The sequence below is a fragment of the Haliaeetus leucocephalus genome, unplaced genomic scaffold (assembly GCF_000737465.1).
Source record: "Haliaeetus leucocephalus isolate CR32 unplaced genomic scaffold, Haliaeetus_leucocephalus-4.0 Scaffold932, whole genome shotgun sequence".
NCBI lineage: Eukaryota > Metazoa > Chordata > Aves > Accipitriformes > Accipitridae > Haliaeetus > Haliaeetus leucocephalus.
Window position 1 is genome coordinate 9,932,582 of NW_010973368.1, and position 23,335 is coordinate 9,955,916.

The 23,335-nt window shown below is 36.9% G+C and overlaps 1 protein-coding gene across 1 annotated transcript in view; it reads right to left on the reverse strand.

The window, feature by feature from the left end:
* The window catches only part of EML5 (echinoderm microtubule associated protein like 5), a 99,353-nt gene extending 78,519 nt beyond the window's left edge, over positions 1-20,834 (reverse strand). Inside the window, exons 1-5 of the mRNA XM_010584013.1 lie at positions 20,815-20,834; positions 12,143-12,302; positions 8,440-8,538; positions 7,798-7,866; positions 3,740-3,925 (exon numbers count right to left, since the gene is read on the reverse strand). Of these exons, the coding sequence (XP_010582315.1) occupies positions 3,740-3,925; positions 7,798-7,866; positions 8,440-8,538; positions 12,143-12,302; positions 20,815-20,834 (534 nt within the window). The remainder of the gene's footprint in view (positions 1-3,739; positions 3,926-7,797; positions 7,867-8,439; positions 8,539-12,142; positions 12,303-20,814) is intronic.
* Positions 20,835-23,335: the final 2,501 nt, after the last annotated feature.

The window sequence follows — 23,335 nt, forward strand, 5'->3', positions numbered from 1 at the left end:
GCCTACAAACTCCTGAAGTACTACCAGTGCCAATGAACTTACATATGCTTTGATGTTGCTCTGTTTTCTTTCTCCCTTTGAAAACTTTCATTATTAGTAGTATTATTTAGGAGAGATGAACAAAACTAGAATTTGAGTTTCCCATTGCTATCCAGTGTTCCCTGTGAACTCTGTGCCTTTACTCTTAACCCCTGCTTGTTTCCATCTTTTCCTACTTTTCACTCCTACTTCCACATTAAGTGAATTCTCCAGTCCTCTTTCAACTAATTCTCCAGTCATCCCGACCTATTTGCTCTCAACTTTTAGTTTCTACTCAAGCTCAGATAGGAATCTACTGGAAACTCTTCTTTCCTCTGTCTACAGTTCTTAGTATTGCTGTGACAGAAGACAGATAATCTGGCTTAGCTGTGAATTCTTATTTTGCTTGCTAGTGTTAAACTTGCTATCTGTTGCCTCGGTTGCTTGTACTGGGACAGCACAGTTTATTTTTCACATTGAATTACTCTTAAAATAAAAAATGTCTTTTCAGCTAGGGTAACTGTAACAAAGATGGCCAACCTTTGAAAAGAACCCATTTTCTATATTAATGCAGACCACTGCCAGCTGGATGGACCATATGCCCATATCACTAATGTGCTTTAGAAAATGTTTTCCGGCATCTCAGATACCTACTGTTTATGCTGCAAGAAATGAATACATGGTACTTCATGCAAATAATGAGGTATGTTTTCCTTGAATAAATTTTCAGTTTAATTCAAGCCTGTTGAGGAGTAATGATGTGGAGATGATAAACAGGCATGCAGGGATGACAATTCCAACACTAGCATATTGAACGGAAATTTCTATCAATTCCCTAATATGCACACACTGTGCTTTTAACAACAGATGCACATCACAAATGTTGCCATTTACACTTGCATTTTCTTTTAAAAGAATGGATAAGGACATGATTTATAAAATAAAGTACAAAATAACTGTAAAATATGATGGTAATAATTTAGTTTGGCTGAAGAGGCACTCTTATTCCAAGCTGCTACATTTTGTGATTGCAATAGTCTGACAATATTATTCTTTAAAGCAGTATTTTATTGAAAAGCAAGGTTTCATTTTGCTGGAAAGTAAGCTTCCATAAGAGATTTTATTGTGGGGTTTTTTCCCCTGAAATTGGTGAGATTTGTAGTGACACTAATCTCCTGTGAAAATGAATTCCAAAGCCATGGACTAGTGCCCCTACTTAATTTTCAGTACTGCAAAGTACTATTCCATTGAGCCTAAAAGGACAGAGCCAAAAATAGAAGGCTAGATGAGACCAACTCCAAGGTCACCTGAGCTCTGTCCACTGACACTACTGAAGATAAGGAGCAGAGCTTCAAATTTGATCTTGTGGTCAATAAAGGACTGACACAGCACATAAGGTAATGGAGTAACAAGCTCTCACCATCTTATGTTTATCGGTTGGGTCATTTCACACAGAAACAGCCAAAAAGCAACACTCCATGCAACATATATGTGAATATACAGGTCAGGTGTCTCCTACAGCACCAAAGAGGATGGGAGGGTATTTTCCTGATGAGTTTTGGATAGGAGGCAAAATGCACACGTTCTCTGGGAATCCAGGTCTGCATATGCAATATAAGCATTTTTAAATTTCATTTCCCTAACGTCAACATCAAAAAGTAAATGTCCACATCATGTTAGGAAAATATAGAACAGAACACTATTAAAGACTAAATATGAACACTAAAACCAGTTCTGAACGTATAGAGTAAGAATCAGGGAATATTTGAAGGCTAAAATATCTCCTCATGTTTCTTCATTTTTAATTTGGGTCTTCTTGAATACATTTAGTATTTCTATCGATGCATACAGAAGTGTATAATGTGTGTGTATATATATATTTTATTTTTTTATATACATACATTTATACATATGTAAAGAAATCTCAAATGCAACATATAGTCTAGGATATGTTTCCCATACTTATGTTCTTCCTAACTTTATTTTTGTTCATATTCAGATACACTGTCATTATACAGCTGTCTGAATAAGCAGTCCTATCACTTTTAAATTATTAGTTAATTCAACAAGCTACAACAACCATCCTAAATGTACATTTCTAAATTATCAGTAAAGAGTCTCCTTACTACAGACTGACGGCAACCTCTCCCACATACATATAATTCATCACTTTTTGTCCCCTCCATTCTACCTGATCAAATCATAAAGAGTGATTTTAATACTTGTTACATACATCATCCCCTCCAGTCCAATACTGCCAGTTAAAACAAACACGCATTCTTATCAGAAAGAATAATTAACTGTTATTAATTTTTACCTAGGATTTCGAAGCTGCAATATAGGAACTCATATGCTTGTATTTTCACACTATTTTAAATTGTTAATAAGGGAACTTCAAATATTATCTAGATAGCACAATGCTTTTCGAAATGAAAATCAACCTTCAACCAGCAAATAATATAGCTTCATAAAGTTACTTTAGCAGTTTCATGCCTCGTAGGTTAAAATAACTGGAAATTGACTGGCTTTGTTTTTAAAGTGATACTCGGACAAGCTAGAAGTTGAGTCTTGCATTATATTACTGTATATGACTTACTACCATGAGAGGAAATGAGGACTTTCATAGTTTGGCATGCACAAATTAGACCGCAAACCACTTTGTGTTTTTTTGCTGCCTACTTTAATCACAAAACCGTATGCTTTGAAAGACTATAGAAAATACAATGAAAACTTATGTAGCAAAAATATAATCACTTCATAGTCACATGAAACATTTTGATTAAAAGTAAATCTTACCAAGCACTTTTGAATAATTTTATTAAACTTTCACTGGTATGTCTTCACTTTTCAAAGCTGTATACTGTTCTAAAAAGCTGAATGAATACAGTAAAAGGCAGCAACATAGGACAAGGAAGAGTGATTGAGTTAAGCCAAGATGACTAAACATATGTGTCTACAAACGAGCTAGGTATTTGGGCTTACATTACAGTTCATAGAATCAACAGACTCTAGAGAGCTATCAGCCAGCCAGCCAGTAGGACTCAATTCACGGAACAACAGAATAGCTGATGTTGGCGCAAAACTCTGGAGAGCTTCTAGTCCAAACCCCTGCTCAAATCAGAGTCAGATAACAGCAGGTTGCTCAGGGCTGTGTCCCACTGTGCTGTAACTCCAAATGGACAGAGATGGGGATGAAGACTCCACAGCCTCTCTGGGAACCTGTTTCTTTGATTCAACTCCAATATAGGAGTCCAGGCCTCCTGACATCCTTTTGGATTAGTCACACATCCACAAAAGAAAGTCAGATAAAGTAGATCCATATTCTCTGGGGGAGGCAGCTATATACTCAACTCTGGTATATAAGATCTCACTATATATATATCCACGCATGAGTAATTGAACAGAGTAAGACATGTCTACTTAAGGGTAAACTTAAATGTATTCCAGGCTCTATTGATTACTAAGTCCTCCATCAATGATAATGGGAGACAGTACATAAATAGGCACCTAAATGTATTTCTCAATCTAGCATTCACTTTCTACCATAACAGTGATCTTAAGCAACAGAAAGGAGAGAAAAAAAAATACATTCAAATTAGACATAGTGAGTTTCTATCATCAAAATTGTTTAGGATCGCAGACCAGGTGATCTTGCATTGCCCTTTCCAGCTCTCCAGAAATCTGTTTAACATTTTATATTAATTTAAAGAGATATACTTACAGCATGTGCTCCCTGTATTGTCCGCACAAGGTTGATTCCTTTCCATACATATATATCTCCATTCAGTGCACCAGAATATGTCACTTCATCCCTTGCACAGGCTAGGCACAATATAGTTTGGAGATCACCAGTTTTGCCAAAAACACCACGTTTTGGTGTCAATGAATTGCCACACAAGCTCCAGAACTGCAACATAAAGTGATTTAGAAAGATGGATATTTTGCTAATATCCTATAATTTAATATGTACATCTGAAAGAGAAGCACCTTACCTCCAAAAGGCATCATCATTCACACCTGTGGAATGATTGATGGAGGTGACTTATTGATATGTCCCTCTCACCTCTTAAGGGAAGATAAACCTCCAGGGTGGAATGCGGTGGACATACATGAAATCTGTTTCATAATAATTCCCTAAGCAACATAACCTGCAACCTTAGATGTTAGCAACACCAGGGGAGCTTGGTATGCTGACTCTGAGAAACAAGACAGAGGGTGGAAGCACCACGGCCAGGTTCTGTGATATTGTTGCAGGGATAGGAAACTGAAACTACTGAACAAAAATAGAAGGTCCCTGCGTCAAATCCACTGAAGCAAGGAGGTGAAACAATGGGGTTCTGTCAATGCTATTGTCTTACTTCTGCTATAGAAGTGCCCAGTTCTGGAGCAGTGACATGCTAAATCATGTTCTCTGGGTGAACTTTGCTCATTATAATCTCATTATAATGCCAAAACACACCTCCATCCCAAAAGCTACCCGCCTCCAAGGTGCGACCTCACTGAGCATGTGCTCTGAATTTTCTCTAGCATATACCTTTAAAAGTAAAGCAAGGAGATTTTACACCAATCATAATAAAGGTATGTATGACTAGAGTCACTCAAGCTCTACCTAGAAATAAGAAAATAGTATAAAAGGGCTTAAGAGAGGAGGAATGCTAGGGAAGACACCATCATAGACAAGTTGGGAGGACATCGCTGACTTCTGGGATCAGTCGATAGGCTGAACCTCTCTCCCCCCCCATAGGGATGCCTATTGGGTAAGAGTTGAACCCTTGGTTATACCAAGTGCTTCCTCAGCAAACTTACAAATCTCTGTAGAGTTTTTCCATCATTTAGTGTGCTTGTGGTTGACTGTGTTATTATTTGCACATGTTTTGCAGACAGTGTATTTATCACCAGCAATACAAAAGAACCTGTACTCCTGCTGCTTTAATAAACTGTACTATTCATTAAAATCTAGCCATGACATTTTGTTGAATGCAATCAAACTCCTTAAGTCTGGCCATTCTGTTTCATTGAATGCAACTAAATTGAAAATATAGTGTGCTATTTGTGCATCCGTAGTTGTGATAGTTCAATATATTGAAAGTGACTGGATGTACATCATTGAATTGGGCATCACTCAGAATTTAAGCCTAGCTGCCCCCAGATCCTCTGATATCTGAGGACAAGCTGGAATGCTAGGGGGTTTATTTTCTGCCAAACTTCTTTACACTTTAGCACAACAACACCCTTTTCCCTGCTTTAGCTCTCCAGTTGGTTATCAACTTTTTATGTTATTAACAAACTTTATCTTTCCATAAAATCAGCATAGCAGACTAGCTGGGAAAGAGTTTCAAGGTATCAGTATTAAATCAAACTGAAATTCTTTCAAATTATAATTTGTGAGTCAGTTGTATTTTCAGTCATTTTTGAAAAGCATTTTATAATAGAATTATCTGATCTTTCTTTGATGTAAGACTTCCACTTTGCAAATGCTGCATTTGTATTTTATGTTACTTTAGGCATTTAAAGATGCAATCTAAGCATGTAAATTTGTGATAAGGTTGCCATTTGTTCTGTTTGAAAGCAGCTGGTTCTATTATAGACTTACCACTTCACATCAGAACCACTAAGCATGCAAAGCAGCCATCTAAGGCGAGCATTTTTGAGAACTTTCTAATAAACCATTTGTGATTACAGCAATCACATGAGAGTGAATTTCATCCTAGGTGATCCAACATGTACTAATGACTCCTAAACTAAAGACATGCAAAGTCTCTTGTCAGAGTACAATACTTGCCAACCAAATCTCCAGCTACACTCTAGTTTCTGCGACCTCTGCAGACAAGCAGCACTTGCATATTCCCTTCAAACCCTCCTGTCCAAACATGTAAATGTGCACTGGAAAGTCAACAAGCTGCTGGAGTAATCCAGTGCAAAATGTGAAAGCATTTATTTCATCACTGCTTACACATTACTCTTACATTGTCTCAGCATGTTCTCTGTATACATGTTTATGAAACTGTATTTCACAGCAAGTCTCTCTCTTACCAATAATCTATTCAAAATTCTGAGCAGAGACTTCAGTTAATACAGGATAATGTAAGCAGTTACAATAAATGGATTTTTGTACCAGCAACACTGTAATTAAGAAATAACCATATACTGATTAGACAAATCCCTGTATTTTAACTAGTATTTCATTAACCAAAGTACACAGGTCATAGATTATGTTGTTCCTTGAGAAGTAACTGCACAATCACTGCATAAATCAAACACCTAGCTCCAATATGGAAGCAGGTACCATATCTAGGAAAAGTAATTCCTCAATATCAGTTCACTTGGAATTACCTATATAACTTAAGTGATATTTTATGCAAATTGTAATACTATGTGAGGAAAAAATACAGTAATAGTACAAACATGAAAGTAATTGTTGATATCTGAAAGAACTAGACGAAGGGATGGTTTAAGAAAAATACACATCAACAAAAATCTCTTGCCTGATCCAGATGCCTATAAATCTCTAGGATTCAGATTTTTAGTTAAATGTTTTCTAAAAGGAAACACCAATTATTTTTAAAATTTTATTGTTATTTTAAAAGGCTTCATAGAGCCTTAGAAGTTGCTCAAATAAACTTTTGCTTATCTAAATAGATAAGTTTTGACATCATGAAGCCACCTTAAATATACCAAATCACTGCTGGCAAATATTTGCTCACTATTGGCATAACGGTCCTTTTAGATCTTGAAGTAGAAAAAAAGATCACTGTCAATGAAGCTCATGGAAATCTGTGAATGACATGCTAAACACTATGCTAAATCAAAGATGTATGCGATCTAGCCAACACATTGAATACTTTTTCCAATAAACCATTAATACATATTAATCTAAAAGTTCATTGTATAAAAAGCAACACATTTTTCCCACCATAGGAACCTACACACAAGAGCAATACAGAACTTCCAAGCTGCCATCTACTGCTGTTATGCGGTAACACAGAAGACAGTGCACGGGAGAAGGCAGTAACTTTAGGAAACACATTTGATGCCAGTCAAGCACTGATAATCTTGCTGACAAGAGTTAAACCTGAAAAAGAAGCTGTTTCTGCACAGCAGTCAGTACACAGATCAAACAAAGCAGAGCGTTTCACAGAAACTTTCTGCTTGAAAAAGACATGAACTGTCCAAATTATGAATCCTGTAACAGATACAGAGTGTTCAAAATAACAAAGGTAGGAATAACAGCAGGGAAAAGAAAAAAATTAAAAGAAAGATCAAGCATTTTCCTTTCTCTTTCCACTGTATCCCCATACTCTCTCAAAACTGCAAAAAATGGTTTTTCTACTCATTTTACCTCTGCAGTGTAACAATTCATTAATTGTTCAAGAATCAGAAACTTGAGTACCCGGACTCACCTTAAATGTGTGCATCCTGTCTTACGCTACTTGGGATTTCAAACAGCATGTTTTAGACACCCTAAATTTTAAATTGTATTACGATCATTACATATGATGCTACTGACAACTGTTTCATTCCTTCTGCATTCCTTCTGTCAGGGCATGAACTCTTTTGAGCAGAGATGGTCTGTTTTCCACTATATATATCTTGCAAAATTTCTAGTGTAGTCAGGTGTGATCCATGACTGCAGTTCCTAAGAAGTAATATTATTCTTACAGAGGACCTTTCATATTATAATTATGTATTGCTTTCAGATTCTATTATTCTATGTTTTATAGAGTATAAACTACTGCAGCTTAAATATTTTATGAATTGAATTAATGTTTATTTCATTACCTTGATGTGTTTTACGCCACAGCTGACGAGCTTGTTTGGCTGGTACAAATCCCAAGAAATATCAAATATCTGCATAAAAAAAAACCCAAGGATGTCAGCAGAGATGGCTTTTCTAGCATGAGACAGTTAAAACAGTAAAAACTTGTAGCAAATTAACAGTCAGTCTGAAAGGTTTTAAATGGAACTACTGGAATGACTTTTTTATCCCCTCATTCAACACTGAAAATGCAATGTATAGCTCGTATTAGTTCTGCTTGTTGTTTTTTTTTTTCCTAGAGTAATTACAACATATGATAAAACAACATTAACGTTCATTTACAGACTAGAAAAATTTAAGTGATTATTTACATTTTGATTTCCCATATGGGACTTAGGGTCTAGAAAGTGCATTAATTTTGCACTTCCCCTACATGCTTACACTCTCAGCAAACCACACACAAATTAACGGCAAGTTACGCATTTTATTTTAGAAATAAATGTACATATCTTAAATATCATCACATACCTTAATACATATCCAAGCTTTATGCAGATTCAACTTCTAAAACATAAAATGTTTTTTGTAAACACATAGCTCTATGTATACACAGACATGGTTTAACAAACTAAAATCACCTTGATGCATTCTTTAGTTATACTTACTCTGTCTGTATGACCAGGAGCCATTGATAACAATTTTCCTTTTCTCCAGTCCCATACACAAACTGTATTTTTCGAATCCAAACCAACTGAGACCAAACGCTAAAAACATCCAAATAAAATAAATAAATAACTCAATATATTAATAAATGCTAGAGTCATCATTCTGAATGATAACAAATTCATAACATATTTAAGTTAGAAGTTGTAGCTACATTTCAATATAGAAGAAAACTAAAGATACGACAACTTATGCGAAAGCATCCATAGATGCACCTCTTTAGTTACGACATCACGGTCATAAAGAAGATCTTCTTGGATAACAACATATTTCTGATTTATAATGTTTAATATATATAATTACATATAGCTCATATGGCAAGTAGGAGTCATGAGATGTTTGCAAAAAGGAATAGTCTCACTGAAGTTAATGAAACTACTGAAGTTAACGAAACTACATGTGTTCACATTTAATGAAATATAACTTGCAGAATTTAAGTATTTATTTTACAAGTTCAGGAGATACAAAGAAAAAAAATATTTTCTTCAGTCCTCTCAGAAACAAACAGAAGATTAAAAACAGTTAAAAGCTTTAGGAATCTTTTGCTTGATTCTTCAAAACATGCATGAGTAACTATTCCTTTCCAAATCCCTTCTCAAACCAGAATCCCAAAAGACCCCAAACATACAAATTTCATGAAGTCTTTAATATTCAGAAAGAGTCTGAAGCCAGCTGAACTATAAAACTAGGAAGGACAAAAAGACTGTTCCAAGAAAATACAGAAAAATAAAAGTTTGAGATCTTTCTATGCTCTGCAGCCTGTCTTGTCTTCCAGCTATGAAGATATTTTGTGCAGCTTTCTTGACACAAATCATTGACCATATTAGCCAACAACCCACTTTTACTGTATCTGTTAACCAGTCAAAAATGTTATTTTTCCTATAGAAATTCTCAACAGCAAGACTAACAGTATTAAAGATTGGATAAAAAGAAACTGAGTGATTTTGAGTTTTGTTCTTAAAGAAAATTACGTCTTTTTGTTCAGTTTATGCATGAATTGTGACATCTTAATTTTGACAAATGAAAGCTTTGCAAATCTTTAGGACGAAGTATTTTTCACTGTTCAGCAGTTAATACCTACACACATTAAAGACAAATTTAGTTTCAGTTTCTACGTAGATTATCAAAGTGAGTTTGTAAAAGCAAAAGCCTACTCCCAATAATATAATTTCTTTACTGTCTGAAAAGCTCCAAGATTACAAGAACAAAAGAAACGAGTTGAATGCAATTGCTATCAATGCTCCCTATTTATTAATGCCAACTTCAATTTTTTAGATACTACAAAGTCCAACCTTTCCATTCCGTCTTTGAAAACATTCTCGGAAGGAATATCAGTTTCAATTCCAGCTACACTTCCAAGCAGTTCAATTCCAGTCCTACTGCAGAACAAGAAGCATAAATGCAGACCAGTTTTACAATTACTGCACACCCATCACAAAAAAATTTGGGTGATGCCTTTCCAGACATAAGCTGGTACACTGACTTCTCAAAAAGGGAGATTAAATTATGTTCTCGGTTCTCCTAGGAACTAGAAAATCTTGTTACCAACCAGCACACCCCCACAGTGAAGCAGAGCTCAGGGAAGAGAAAAAAAAAAACCAAAAAAAACAACAAACCAAAAAGCGAGCTTGGGGAAGAATGTACCATAAAGCAAGCTGAACTTCTCTCAACACCAGGGAGACTGGAGGGTAACCTTGGTTTTAGATAACACAACTGCACCAGTGAATCATCAGGTTCCCCAAGATAATTAACAAAGGATAATAAATAAAGAATAAATAATGTCTTCCTGAACTAGCCAGACCAGTTGGGGGTGGGGAGGAGAATGTATATGTGGCACAGCCCAACATGAAGTATAAAACCTGAACAATTAATAAAACAAACTTTGAAGAGGGCAATGGGCTTGACCTCACTTCAATACACGTATTTCTCCCTGGTGACTGGAGATGCCCAGCATCATGACAGTAACAGATAAACGTTTCTATCACATGTTTTTTTTGTGATACATCTGTATATTGCAATTGCTGTGTTATGATTTCAGTATATTGCTGTATCACCCTACTAAATCAAAATCCCATATAACACCAAATATATCGAATAAGTATTTTTAATATCAAACATTGAACCCTCTAAAAGAACCTGGTCAGGGACTCTGACAAATTTGGATTTAAAAGGATAGGCAAGATGTAAGCAAACATATTTTGCAGATCTTTCTGAACTGGACTTGTGTTTTACTGTATTTCCATATGAAGACAATTCTGGAGATGCACATCTTGAAAAAACTGTATCCAGCTTTCTTTTGAGACCACAAAATTCTAACAAATGCAACAAAAAAGTCATCATATGGAAATGCTGAGAAAAGTGGACAGCCTAAATTCTGACCATTTATGGCTTTAAACCTAAGAATTGGTACTAGGTACTCCTAGAACAAATCACAGATCTACATTCAAATCTCTCTAATACACCCAGAGGATGCATAACTGCATTGTAAAAAAGAGTTAGGGGACTTCAACCCTAATTAGATACATTTTCATCTTAAATTATTAAGGCTGCTCAAGTGAGGAAGTCACACAAGTTTACACAGAGAAGAACAACATAGAGAAAAGATATCGCTGTCAAGCAGAAATTATGTTCTAGAAAGAAGCTGACTCCAGGAGTTGACTCCCTCAACAATGAGAAACCTAAATGATAAAATCTGTAGATCATTCCAACAAACTCAAAACCTCCCTACAACAACTACAGCATGTTTTAACAGAAACAAGTTACAGCTAGGCTTTCTTCTATTTGTGTTCAATAGAGCTCTATTTGATATTGTCTTAGTAAGGACAGAAACTGCTCTCTACAACACATCCTCCCTTGAGAAAGATATTGACCTTTTTAGCAAGCAAAAGGAACTGAGAATATAGCTAAATCTGAGTATCACATTGCAAGGCTATGTGGGAGGGGAAGAAGTGCTGCATAAGACTAGGAAAGCATAACTGCAAAAAGGACTTTCATGGCTAATACCTCTTCAGCTGCTACCTAATGCGTACCTTCCATTTCTAATACATCAGTCAAGAAAGCCTCTTTTCTCATAGGAGCAAGTATCTGCTAAAAATGATCTCCCTTGTAAGTAGCAGCTCTGAGAACCAATTTACTACTCAGAGAATGTTTTAAAGTAACAAAATTATAATCCAATAAAACTTTTTTCTTCACTCATATCCAGAATACATGAGTGTGAACAATCAAAATGTGGAAAGCCACCAACACATGCAAAATGCATGACAGAGAGGGGATACTGCCTGAAGACATTCAGAGTCCGAGATGAGTAATGCAACAGGACTGCCATCACTGTGTGCACAAGACGTGCCCCTGCACAGGGGAGGTCCACGATCTCCAACCATTTGGTACAACCCTGAACTGTGGCCCACAGATCGCAAGAATCTCCCTACCACCTCATCTTCATTCAAAACTCTTTTGAAGTTATACTTTTCTTGCCAAATGTGAATACTTGTCAGTCACTATTAATGCCAGCTTTTTTCCTCAACTTGAGGATAAGCAGATAAAACCTGAGTCAAAATACTCCCTTAAAAAAAAAGCTACATAACAAGATTTCTGACAGATAAACAATTTATTTAAGTGTTTGAAAAAAGAATATTAATTACATACCTGACCATCTAAATCAAAAGCCAAGCAAGCTATACCATGTGTATGAACATCTTTCAGAATAGATACAGTTTGCACAGTGTATGAGTCCCACACACAGATGTATGGTTCTTTTCCAACTTGACCTGTTGCCACCAACACACGTTCAGGATGCAAAGCGAGGCTGCCAAAGAAAAAAATATAAAATATTTTTGCATGAAACTTTTACATTTGCCTAGTTGGCTGCATGAATATTTTCCCTTAAAAATTATTTTACAATATTTTCCCATTGATAGTAAATACTAACAAGTCATTTTGTATCACAGATTCCACAATAGCTGTAAAATTCCCTTAATAAGTACATGCCACCACCTTTCTTAAATTTGAACCCTCAAGCCTTCTCCAATTAAACTAATTGCAGAATAGTCATTAATCCTCTGTTTCAAAATACAGTTTATTAAATTAGGTCAGATTTTCATGCACTAAAAAAAAAATACCTATTTTCCCTCTCTTTCTATTTCTTAACATTTGAAAACACAAAGGATGGACAACAAAAGTTAGCGTTCAGCTATTTACATATCTATCATCAACAGAGATATGCACCTCCAGAAGTACTTCATTTCACAAACTACTTGACATCCTTCTTGTGAGAGGATTGAATAGCCTTCTGAAGCTCTCTCTCCACTGATCAAACAGCAAGCCCTTTAGCATGACTAGCTTAGACTAGATGTTACAACCATTCTTCAGATGACTAAACTGAAGTGAGATGAAGATTACATTAAATAATCTTAATTTTAAATATAGAACAATTGGGAATAGTTGATTTTGAATAATTACTAACTTTTCACATTTCTAACATTGCAGAGAATTTTCCTATACTTCGTATATCAGGGTCGTTCGAAGTCCACAGAGGATCATTACAACTGTTTCATCAAATCTGGGACCAAGCTAGAAAGCACACTAGTCAGCAAGATAGTTTTTTGTTTTGTTTATGCAAGGAAGCTGCAAGGGAGGACATGAGGTCTGAAGATTCATATTTCATAATACAGAAAAGTAAGTAAGAATATATTCTAATAGAAACCAGACAAGCTAATTGATGATATTCTACACAGACTAGGTACAGCAGTCCAAAATGATGGGAGAAATACCATGTGTAAGTCAGGAAGATAAAATTTCAAAAGTTGGCTATTTAATTTGGCTAAAAAATTTCCTCCCCTAACTAATCATAGAGTAATGATCTTGAGAGACTGGAGGACAGAACCACTAACAATGTATACTAAATGTATTTATCTTCTCAACATCACTTGGAAAGGAGAAAGGTTGAGCACTTCGCAATGGTAGGATGACCTTACACCTGAACACAGGTTTTGATAAATGAAGTTCAAAGGGTGGAGACAAGGGGAGTCTATAAACGAAGAAATAGCCAGGATAAAGCTAATCAGGAAATGACCAGAAAAAAAGATACAACTTAAAAGATGTATGCATTTTCTATATACAAAAAGAGCAAGTGAAAACCATGTTAGAAGTTGCTTAATATTTCATGAAGTCATATTACACTACGGAATACACTTTTATATTTTTTCTATTTTAATATAGCATTTCAGTAGGTTGATATTGCTTGACAAATTCCACATGCACAACTCTGAGAGGAACCTTTAACTTCAAAGTGTCTACAAAAGGTAAAAAGCCTCTGGACCTTTCAACTTTTCTATAGGAATTCCTCTTCTTTGCTGTTCTGCATTATCCTCGGCACTGGGATCAAGCAACCAACAGTTCCCCACTTTGCTTCTCTTAATTCCAGAGTTATTTCTCTGGTTCTTCAATTCCTTCTTTATTTGACAGAGCAACTTCATAATTAAATAGCAATGCAGAAAGGACCTGGCAGGCAAAACTTATCACATTTCACTTCAGTTCTGCCACTTAATCCTGACCAACACCTGCACATCTCCCAGAGCACACACAGGCAGATGGTGTACGCACGGGGAAAAAGGAAAAGCATCTGGAGGGGGAGAAAATGCTGCATTCAAAATGATCTAATTTTTACAATGACACCACAGAGAGGGAGAGATAAGACCACATGGACAATAAAGAAATTCAAGAAGAGAAAGGAAGTGAAAAGAATATGCAAGGGGAAAAAAAAAAAAGAAAAAAAAAGACAGAGACTGAAACTAAGAGGAAAAAGTAAAAACACAGCAGTCTTATTACTGATTCATGACCTCTTCAAACCCATACTTAGCTCTGGTATTAGTGCATTGTGCAGTTTCAGGCAAGTGAAAACCACCCCATGACTGCAACTTTGAAAAACACTCAGGCACCACCCTGAGCACGCACACACGCAGAAGTACCTTCAAGCCACACCTTACAAAACACTTTCCAGCAACCAAAAACTAGTTTAGCATGTTTTTAACTGAAGACCAGAAGGGACAAAGGCAATGCATCAGAGGTGGAAAGGAACAATGGTAAAGGCACTACCAAGGGCCAGGAAAACATTGTCCTAGCCCAAATGAGCCAACTAATTCCACTCAAAGCATATTAGGTGAATACAGAGAATGATTCCTCTCTTTCTAATTAATAAATGACAGATAATAACTAATAGCAATATCATAGCATTAGTTCTTTCTACATCGTCATATAAAATATTGGCTTAAACAGCTGAGCTCAAATTCTGCCTTCATATGGGATAATGCAGCACAAATTAAGATCCAAAGCCTGTATTTTAATCGCAAATGACAACACTGTAGAATTGCCAACGTCCTTCCCTTATCACTTTAGTTTCTATAGTAAATTGCTAACAACCTTTCTAGACAGTCACTGAAAGTAGAAGAAAAATATACAATAAATTTTTTTTTTAAAAGCAAGATTTTTAAAAAATGCCAATATGTGGGGATTTCAGGGAAACCAAAAAGCGGAGCTGTTGGCAGCGGCTGAAGAAATAATCACCTGAAAACACCTTCCCTCACCATTTCTTCCAGACCAAGGAGTAAAGGATAGGTTAAAGTACTACTTGCAAGTACTTTATCTCACTGGCTAGCAGGACAGATGGAAAAAGGAAGCATGGAAAGAATCAAGGAACTGCTATTTCTATTACCAACACTAAGAAAAGGAACTGCCACACTTATTTACATGATTTTCATGTGAACCACAAATGATAATAAGACGCTTTTCCTTAATATTCAAGTCTTGGGTATTATCACACCCATGGGGTACCATGCAGAATTTCAGGTTTGAAATTTTGAGCCCTGATCAAAACTCAAGGGTCAGACTTCAGTTTTAAGCAATATGGAGACCCTTTTCAGTTTTTTCATTGGACTATGAGTGATTAAGCAATCCTTACAGTCATAGCAATTAATACAAAAATATAGTACCTTGGTCTAACCTCTAGAGTAAAAACATTGATACAACTCACATATTCAGGAACTTTCATTATTAAAACAGTCCTGAGCAATGCATTATAAATAGCTTCTCAGTGCAGAAGGAAAAAACATAACTAGAATGGGTGCCCGAAAATGGATAACCATAAATGGATAACCCTGTTCGCTATACAGGGACTACATTGACTCATGGGCACGATGCATTTAACAGGATCAAACAGTGAGTGTGCGTTGTCTCCTCCTACCCCAGGTAAGATCTCCAAGACACCTCTACAGATGTGTTAATAGTGTGCAACTATTGGGATGGTATTTGAAGTAGTTGCTTACTATCCATCCAGTCAGTCGCTGAGGACAGGCAGAAAAACATGAGTGTGGCATGGTTCTTCAGACAGCTTCCAAATCTGCTGTGCAGGCTCTGTGGACTTAAGTACACTGCCCCCCTCACATGGATTTTCTCACATTTTTTCTCCTAGGGAGAAGAAGGAGATTGCTTAGTGGAATGAGAAGCTCTGCACTCAGGAGAGAACTCATGTTCCTTTTGCTGCCCTGGTAATGAAAGCTGGGATGAGCTATCCAGGTTAGATTGCTGAAACTGTGCTTGCATCTAGCCCACACAGCTAGACTGTAAATTTGTGCCTGATTTCTTTCCTCTTCCTTGAAGGATGACTAAGCTGACAAATGAAATATCGCTGTTTGTCCAAAAAAGGAAACAAATATTCCTAACAAGACAAGTTCTTTAGGCCTTCTTGCTTGCCTCTGGCCTCTCTGACCTGGACTTTTCAAGAACAGATGTTAGATCTAGCATACTGTCTCTGAAGAGGCAGATATGAAGGAAAATGTCCAAAAGGCAAATGTGGCCATGAAACAAAGCAGGAATTAAGCTAACAAACTGCTAAGTCAAATTAATTTTGAAATTGGCTATAAAATTTGATAGTTCTCAGAAGACTTCAGAAGTAGAAAATTTGAAAAATCTGCCTGTCACTACTGCAACAAAACCAATAGCTGGACCTGTAGAGAGAGCTGAGATTTCCACTGATATCTCTGACTGACTGGTCTCCTAGATCAATATTCAAAGCAGGCTGAAATTCAGTATTACAATTTTAACAGTATACTGAAAAGAGGTATGTTTCTCAATTTGGTGCATTCAAGCTCCTCTTCTATACTTCATACAGAAAAGATTCTTTCTCCCTTTTAGAGCAGCATGTAAGCATTCTCACCATTTTGACCAGATGCATGCACTGTACAATACCTATGTTAGATTAATGATATTAAATATTAATGGCAGCCTATGGAAAAAAAAGTATAAAAACTGTCTATACTGTGTCTGTTTGGCATGAGACCAGAGACATGGACATGACCCTCCAATTTGTGGGAGGTTTGTAGTGGCAGGGGATCTTGAAGGAGAATAGTCTATTATACATTATTATAAAAGAAATTAAGATTTTTTCATTTTTACTTGGTTTGTGCTGAGCATTAACAGGCATTGATTAATACAGACAAGCTGTATTAAAGATGATGTTTCCTTAGCAACAATATTGGACGGAAATCCAAGAATATATTCATGTGACTATTCCTGAGCTTCATAAAACTAGGGCACCACTAAAAATGCACAAAAGAATACTGCAGTAAAATAACAGCAGCTCAGATATCTATTACTTGAGTTAATTTCAAGTGTGAAGTTGTTTCTATGAGTAAATACAGAAATTATTTTCATTGTATGTTTACAGACATTTTACATATAGTTGTGGCTATTTCCTTATTTGCTGCCATTTATCCATATCTCCCCAGAAAGAATGACAGGAGAAACTAAAAACCATTTCTGTCGTACTATTTAAATTGTTAAAGCAGAAAGAGCTGTAATCAGCAAATATCCCTCATCAAAGCTTAAACAGATAAAGTCAGCGTACACTTACTTCCCACAGACAAAACAAAGCAGTACTCATCATGGAGCATCACTACTGGGTCCTCCATATAGTTACTGTCATAGCACCAGTGATGTCAAATATAGCTTTCTGAAGATTCCCTAAATTGTACAAGCATCCTACTTCAAGGTAAGAGAGTCTGAACTGGAAACATGGAGGATAGACTAAAACTGTACATTGATTATTCCCAGCTCATTACCATTCCATATTCTCCCCTCTCGGATCTAAATGTTTTTAGATGAAGAAGAAACGTTTATAAGCAACCTAGAGAATCTTAAAAATCACTTTGGGCTCCTATCTGTTCCAAAACTCAACAGAAAACAGCGGGCGGGGGGGAGGGGGAAGGGGGGATATGAACTTCAAAGAGAAGGAAGGACTTAGAGAGTGAGTACACTAACAGTGATGCAAAGTTCCCAACTCATCAAATATGAAAAGTGAGGAAAAAGAATCTGGGAACTATATGTTACTTTACACAGATGCCCATTTTTGCCTTGCATAGTCACATCTTCCACTGCTGAGGAAGCGATTAGCTTAAGCTTTCCAGTAGAAGAGTTACAATCTCTGGAAAAGAGATTAAAAATAAAGATATTCCCCTTCTTTTCAAATATGAATGATTCTGCCAGTGCCAGTAGGAGAACTCATGTTTTGACTGAGCGGGGGGTGCTGTTTTTTTTCCAAATTCTACATGATCTTTCACCACCAGGTTTTTACTGTCTGAGGAAAGTTTCTTTTCTAACATGTCCCTTGAAAAAGAAGGCAGCGAAATTACTTTCATTTTCCTAGCAAAAAACTCTTCTGACAGAAAACTCAGAAATACCATATGCTCCAAAATGATGTGCAGATAAATTTGCTGCTAGAAGCTTCCCCGGCTCCAAGTCGGACCCCGCCTCTGGCCAAGGTCAAGCCCATCAGCAACGGTGGTAGTGCCCCTGGGATAACAGATTTAAGGGGAAACTGCAGCAGAGAGGGGAGTGGGATCTGAGAGGAACACCTCTGAGACACCAAGGTCAGTGAAGAAGGAGGGGAAGGAGGTGCGCCAGAGGAGGGGATGCCCCTGCAGCCCATGGAGGGGACCAGGGGAGCAGATGCCCACATGCAGCCCGTGGAGGACCCCATGCTGGAGCAGGGGGATGTCCCCCAAGATGGCCGTGACTCCGTGGAAAAGCCCACACTGGAACAGTCTGTGCCTGAAGGACTGCAGCCTGTCAAAAGGACCCACGCTGGAGCCGTTTGTGGAAAACTGCAGCCTGTGGGAAGGACTCACACTAGAGAAATTCGTGAAGGACTGTCTCCCATGGGAGAGACCCCACACTGGAGCAGGGGAAGAGTGGGAGAAGTCCTTCTCCTTAGGAGGAAGGAGTGGCAGAGAATGTGTGATGAACTAACCCCAACCCCCATTCCCCATCCCCCTGCTCCACTGGCGGGGAAGAGGTAGAGAAAATCAGGACTGAACTTGAGCCCGGGAAGAAGGAAGGGGTGGGAGGAAGGTGTTTTAAGGTTTGGTTTTACTTCTTGTTATCCTTGTTGTGATTTGAATGGTAACAAATTAAATTAATTTTGTTTTTTTTCCCCCAAGTCAAATCTGTTTTTCCCATGACCATAACTGGTGAGTGATCCCTCCCTGTCCTTGTCTCAACCCACGAGCTTTTAGCTCTATTTTCTCCTCCTCATCCCACCGAGGGGGGATGAGTGAGCAAGTGGCCTCATGGTGCTTTGTTGCTGGCTGGGCTTAAACCACAACAATCTTTTACTAGCTATTTGTATGAAAGAAGCAATTCTGATTATAATAACTGGTGGTACGATAATGTGACATACTAAAGCCTGAAGGTAACCAAGGAATGGAATCCCACCTAAAAAAATATCCAACTTCCTTCTTTCCTCATGACACAATGCAAGGACTTAACACTCATTCTATAAACCATTATTAGATATAAACTGTCAAACATTACCCCCTCAATACCAGCAACAACAACAACAAAAAAAAGAGGAAAAAAAGGGGGGAAAAAAATTCAGAAAAGCAAGATCTGCAGAAAGAAGAGGTACTGCAATCAGCTGTCATTAACTTAGAAGAGAGGCAGTCCAGCTATTCAGCTCTTTTGGGTCACTACATTTGACGACCTGAAGGAGATCCCTTAACAAAACAGCAAGTACTAGTAAATTATTCGGTTAGCATCTGTCAGTCACAAAGTTAGAAACCAGTTCTTCACTCCTGAATACAAGTGGTGAAAAGTATACAAACCTACAAAATGATCATAGATTAAAAAAACTGAGGCAGCCTAAAATTAAAGTGGAAATACTGATTTCCCATTCTAAACAGTTTACAAGCTAAGAAACTACTTAATTACCTTAAGTAAAGATTATCAAGCTGTAGTCACTTAATTTTGTGGACACTGAGACAAGTACAGCTATAAAGTCAGATTTAATTTCAAATAAAGTTTGCAATGAAATACAGGCTAGAACAGGAAACTGAATGACAACAATTCTTATCACAGTTAAAATCACTCTAATTTTTCAGTGCACAAAACCTTATTGCACTGTTTGCTGAATTAGAAATGTACAGAATCACTGATTTAAGGTCAAAGAAGCATCTATTCTGAATCATTTAGCCAGCAAAATTTCAAAACTATCTTTCCAAAAGAAGGTTATTTTGGATGCTTCTGACCTCACAAGTTAACTAAATCAACTTGCTTGAGGTACAAAATTTTCTTGTTTCTAAATCTTTCACTATCATGGCAAAACCCTTCAAACAGCCCTCCATCCAGTCATTACTGTTTGCTTCTTCTCCATAAGAGATCTACAACCGTTTTTAACTGCTAAATTAATCTTCCTTCTACTATTTTTGAAATTTATACTGGATCTTCTAGTATTACATAGAAAAAAAAATATCACAGATTGTACAATTTTCTTTCATATTTCTGAACAAGTATATTAAACAGCAATTCAGTCTTCTCTCCTATGGGATGTATTATGAAAAACTTATCTGAGTATGTGAGGATTTATCATCTGAATATTCAAGAGTGGAGTCACAGAATAATTAGTGACAACTTTTGAAAGGTTTTTCTTTTATAGAGAAAGGTCACCCTGATAAAATTAGCAGTTGGCTTAAAATAAGGAATGGTGGGAAGAAGGCAGTGGCAGAGCTCCTAGTGAAATAAGCTGAAATAAGTACAATATTCTGTGCTTCAATGGACTGTATTTCATTGCCAACCAAAGAAGGTTTAGAGCAGAAGAGAGCACTAAGACAATCTTTATCTTGCCAATCCTGGAGACTGCAGATACACTAGATTTCTTCCCGAGCTCTTGAGAACACCAGGCCTACAGGTGTTCCAAAGGTTTTAGTCGGAGGTGTTCTCCTACAGAAAAGGAAAGCCAAGGACATCTATAACACTTGTCTCAAATTTACCATCCAGCATCTAACGTCATGCCCAGAAAGATGAAATGAGCCAGGATACCACTTAAAGTTGGGACAACATCTGAACCATCGTTTAGAAAAACTATAAAACTGTGACGGAGGCCACAGAACAGAAGCATTTACATGAAAGACTGTCTGCTGAAACAAACAAAAACCCCACACGTACCAGAAGCGTAAACAAAACATGGAAGAAGCATGGGAATATGCAAGAACACTAAAGGGACTCCAAGGTCAACATGTATTTGGTAGGCAATGAAAGCTATTGCACATGTGGGCTCATGAACTTAATTACTAAAAACCACTAAAAAGGAGATGGATAAAATTCATTTACTACTGAATAATGTTCCAAAGGCTATTTATTTTTATGGTATTAATTTCTATGGTAGAAGAAACAGCAACTGTTAAAGCAGTAAGTAAAAAAGGAACCTGTAACTAAAAATGGAAATATCATCTAAAGTGCAACCCTGATCTAAAAACCACCAAACCAAACGTTTACCAGTTCTTCAAATTTTCCTGTTGTTTCTGTAAGTACTCTGGAAGACTATTTAGCTTAAAATGTCGCACTCACCACAATAAATCTTCAGGCAATTTCCAAACGCTGTCAGATGCCTTGTCTTGATCTAAAATAAAGCATCATACACCTTGCTTGCTCTTGTAGAGGGATTATAAGCAGGGAACAAGGATTAACACAGTTCTAAAAGTCAGGATAAGGTTTACACAGTTGTCAGCTAACCAAAACATAGAATTAATCCACTCATTCTGCGTGCATGCTGCCTCAATAAAATGGAGACATCTCACCACCACTCACCTTAAATGACTAAAATACATAAATGTTTTTAACTGACTTCTACTTAAGTATGTTTTGGGGTTTTTTTCCCCATTGTATGTATGCATAATGTTTGCATGCAGCAATATCACAGTCCGACACTTCAAAGCTTTATTGTTAAAATAAGTTACCCTATAATTCAGAAAATTGAAGGGTTACTGTTATTTTTAACATTATATCCAACTAGATTTAGTCACAAGAAGTGTAGTCCATAAATACAAAGAAGCAAAGCAGTAAAACAATTCTTTTCCATCTAGTCTTTTAGACTATTGTTATAAAACTATGACATATCTACAAATTTAATTCTCCAATTCCAGTAAAGAAAAAAATACAATATGTAATCAGGAGTGAAAAGTGTGAGCTAGAGGTGAGAATACAATGATTTTACTATAATTATAAGCACTTTATAAACATGATTTTCAGCTTGGACACATTTGCCGTATTATTAGGTCTGGTCCTTTGCCTCAGTTTTGTTTCTCTTCAGTTGAATTCTTTACCTGAATCAAGCATTTTATTTACATATAATTTTATGTCAAATATCTAATAAACATACCTTGTATGAAGCCAAAGGAAGTTTAGATTTTAATACATCCTGTAGTCAACACAATGTAAAAGGCAAATGAAAAATTTCCCTGCATGTCATCTGTCACAGATCTGGCTAAACCATCAGTGGAAAGTACCACCTGTGGTACCTGTAAAGCTGATCACTTTGTTCAAAACTACATTATTGTCTCCAAAGTTTTGGCACTAACTCTTGGGACATTTGACTCTTGAATTCAAACCCCCAAGAAACATCCACTCCAAACCACAGCAATCCTTGTGAAGAGGAAAGCTCAAACCTGAACAGAATGTCATGGTCTGCTTAGGTGTCCTCCTGTGCCAGCCACAAATCCTACCCGCTATCCACTGATCAGGCACAGGTTGTTCTAAAAGGATGCATAGGTGAGAATTTTCTGAAGACGGGGTCCTGGTTCTGAGACTGGATATGCATCCCAGCAGTTCGTTAGCTGAATCAAACGCAGAGAAATCGCTTGGAACTGATTTGAAGCGTTATGTTGAAGATTCTTTTATTTCCACGTACCAATCTCAAAACCTAGTAATTCTGTTTCTATTTGGACAGTCTAAAGTAAAAAAAATTCCTGTGAAGAAACTGGCTTAGCTCAGAAAAAGAGGCATTTCACAGCTCAAGAGGACTTATTACTCCCGTTGTATGAATCCACTGCTTTTCAGCATAGAAATATCATTCTGATGCAAAACAATGCTAATCCATGGACAAACAATACCAAGATACCTCCAAAAAGTGAGCCCCCAAAAATACTTGTGAAAGATGATCCCATGAATATTTAACCAATAGGAAGTTGGACATCACTGTTAGGATGGGAGTTAAAATAATTTTTTTCTGGCTAAAACGAGAGGAAATAACGTGTGTTTTTAAAGCAAAATAACCAGACTGCTCTGGGCATACAGATACGGGTCTTGATCGATCCTGTTTGCAGGCCAAAGCAATAGGCACTATAAAGAAAACTCACCAGAAAAAGCTTGGAAGATCAAGCAGTGACATGAAATTAGAAAACTGTGAAAAATGGCTGAAGGATTGTCCATTATCTTCTGAAGTAATATCTGAATACCCAGGGCTTTCACAGAAGGATAAGCATCAGGCACCATCTTACAGATCCTATTCAAAAG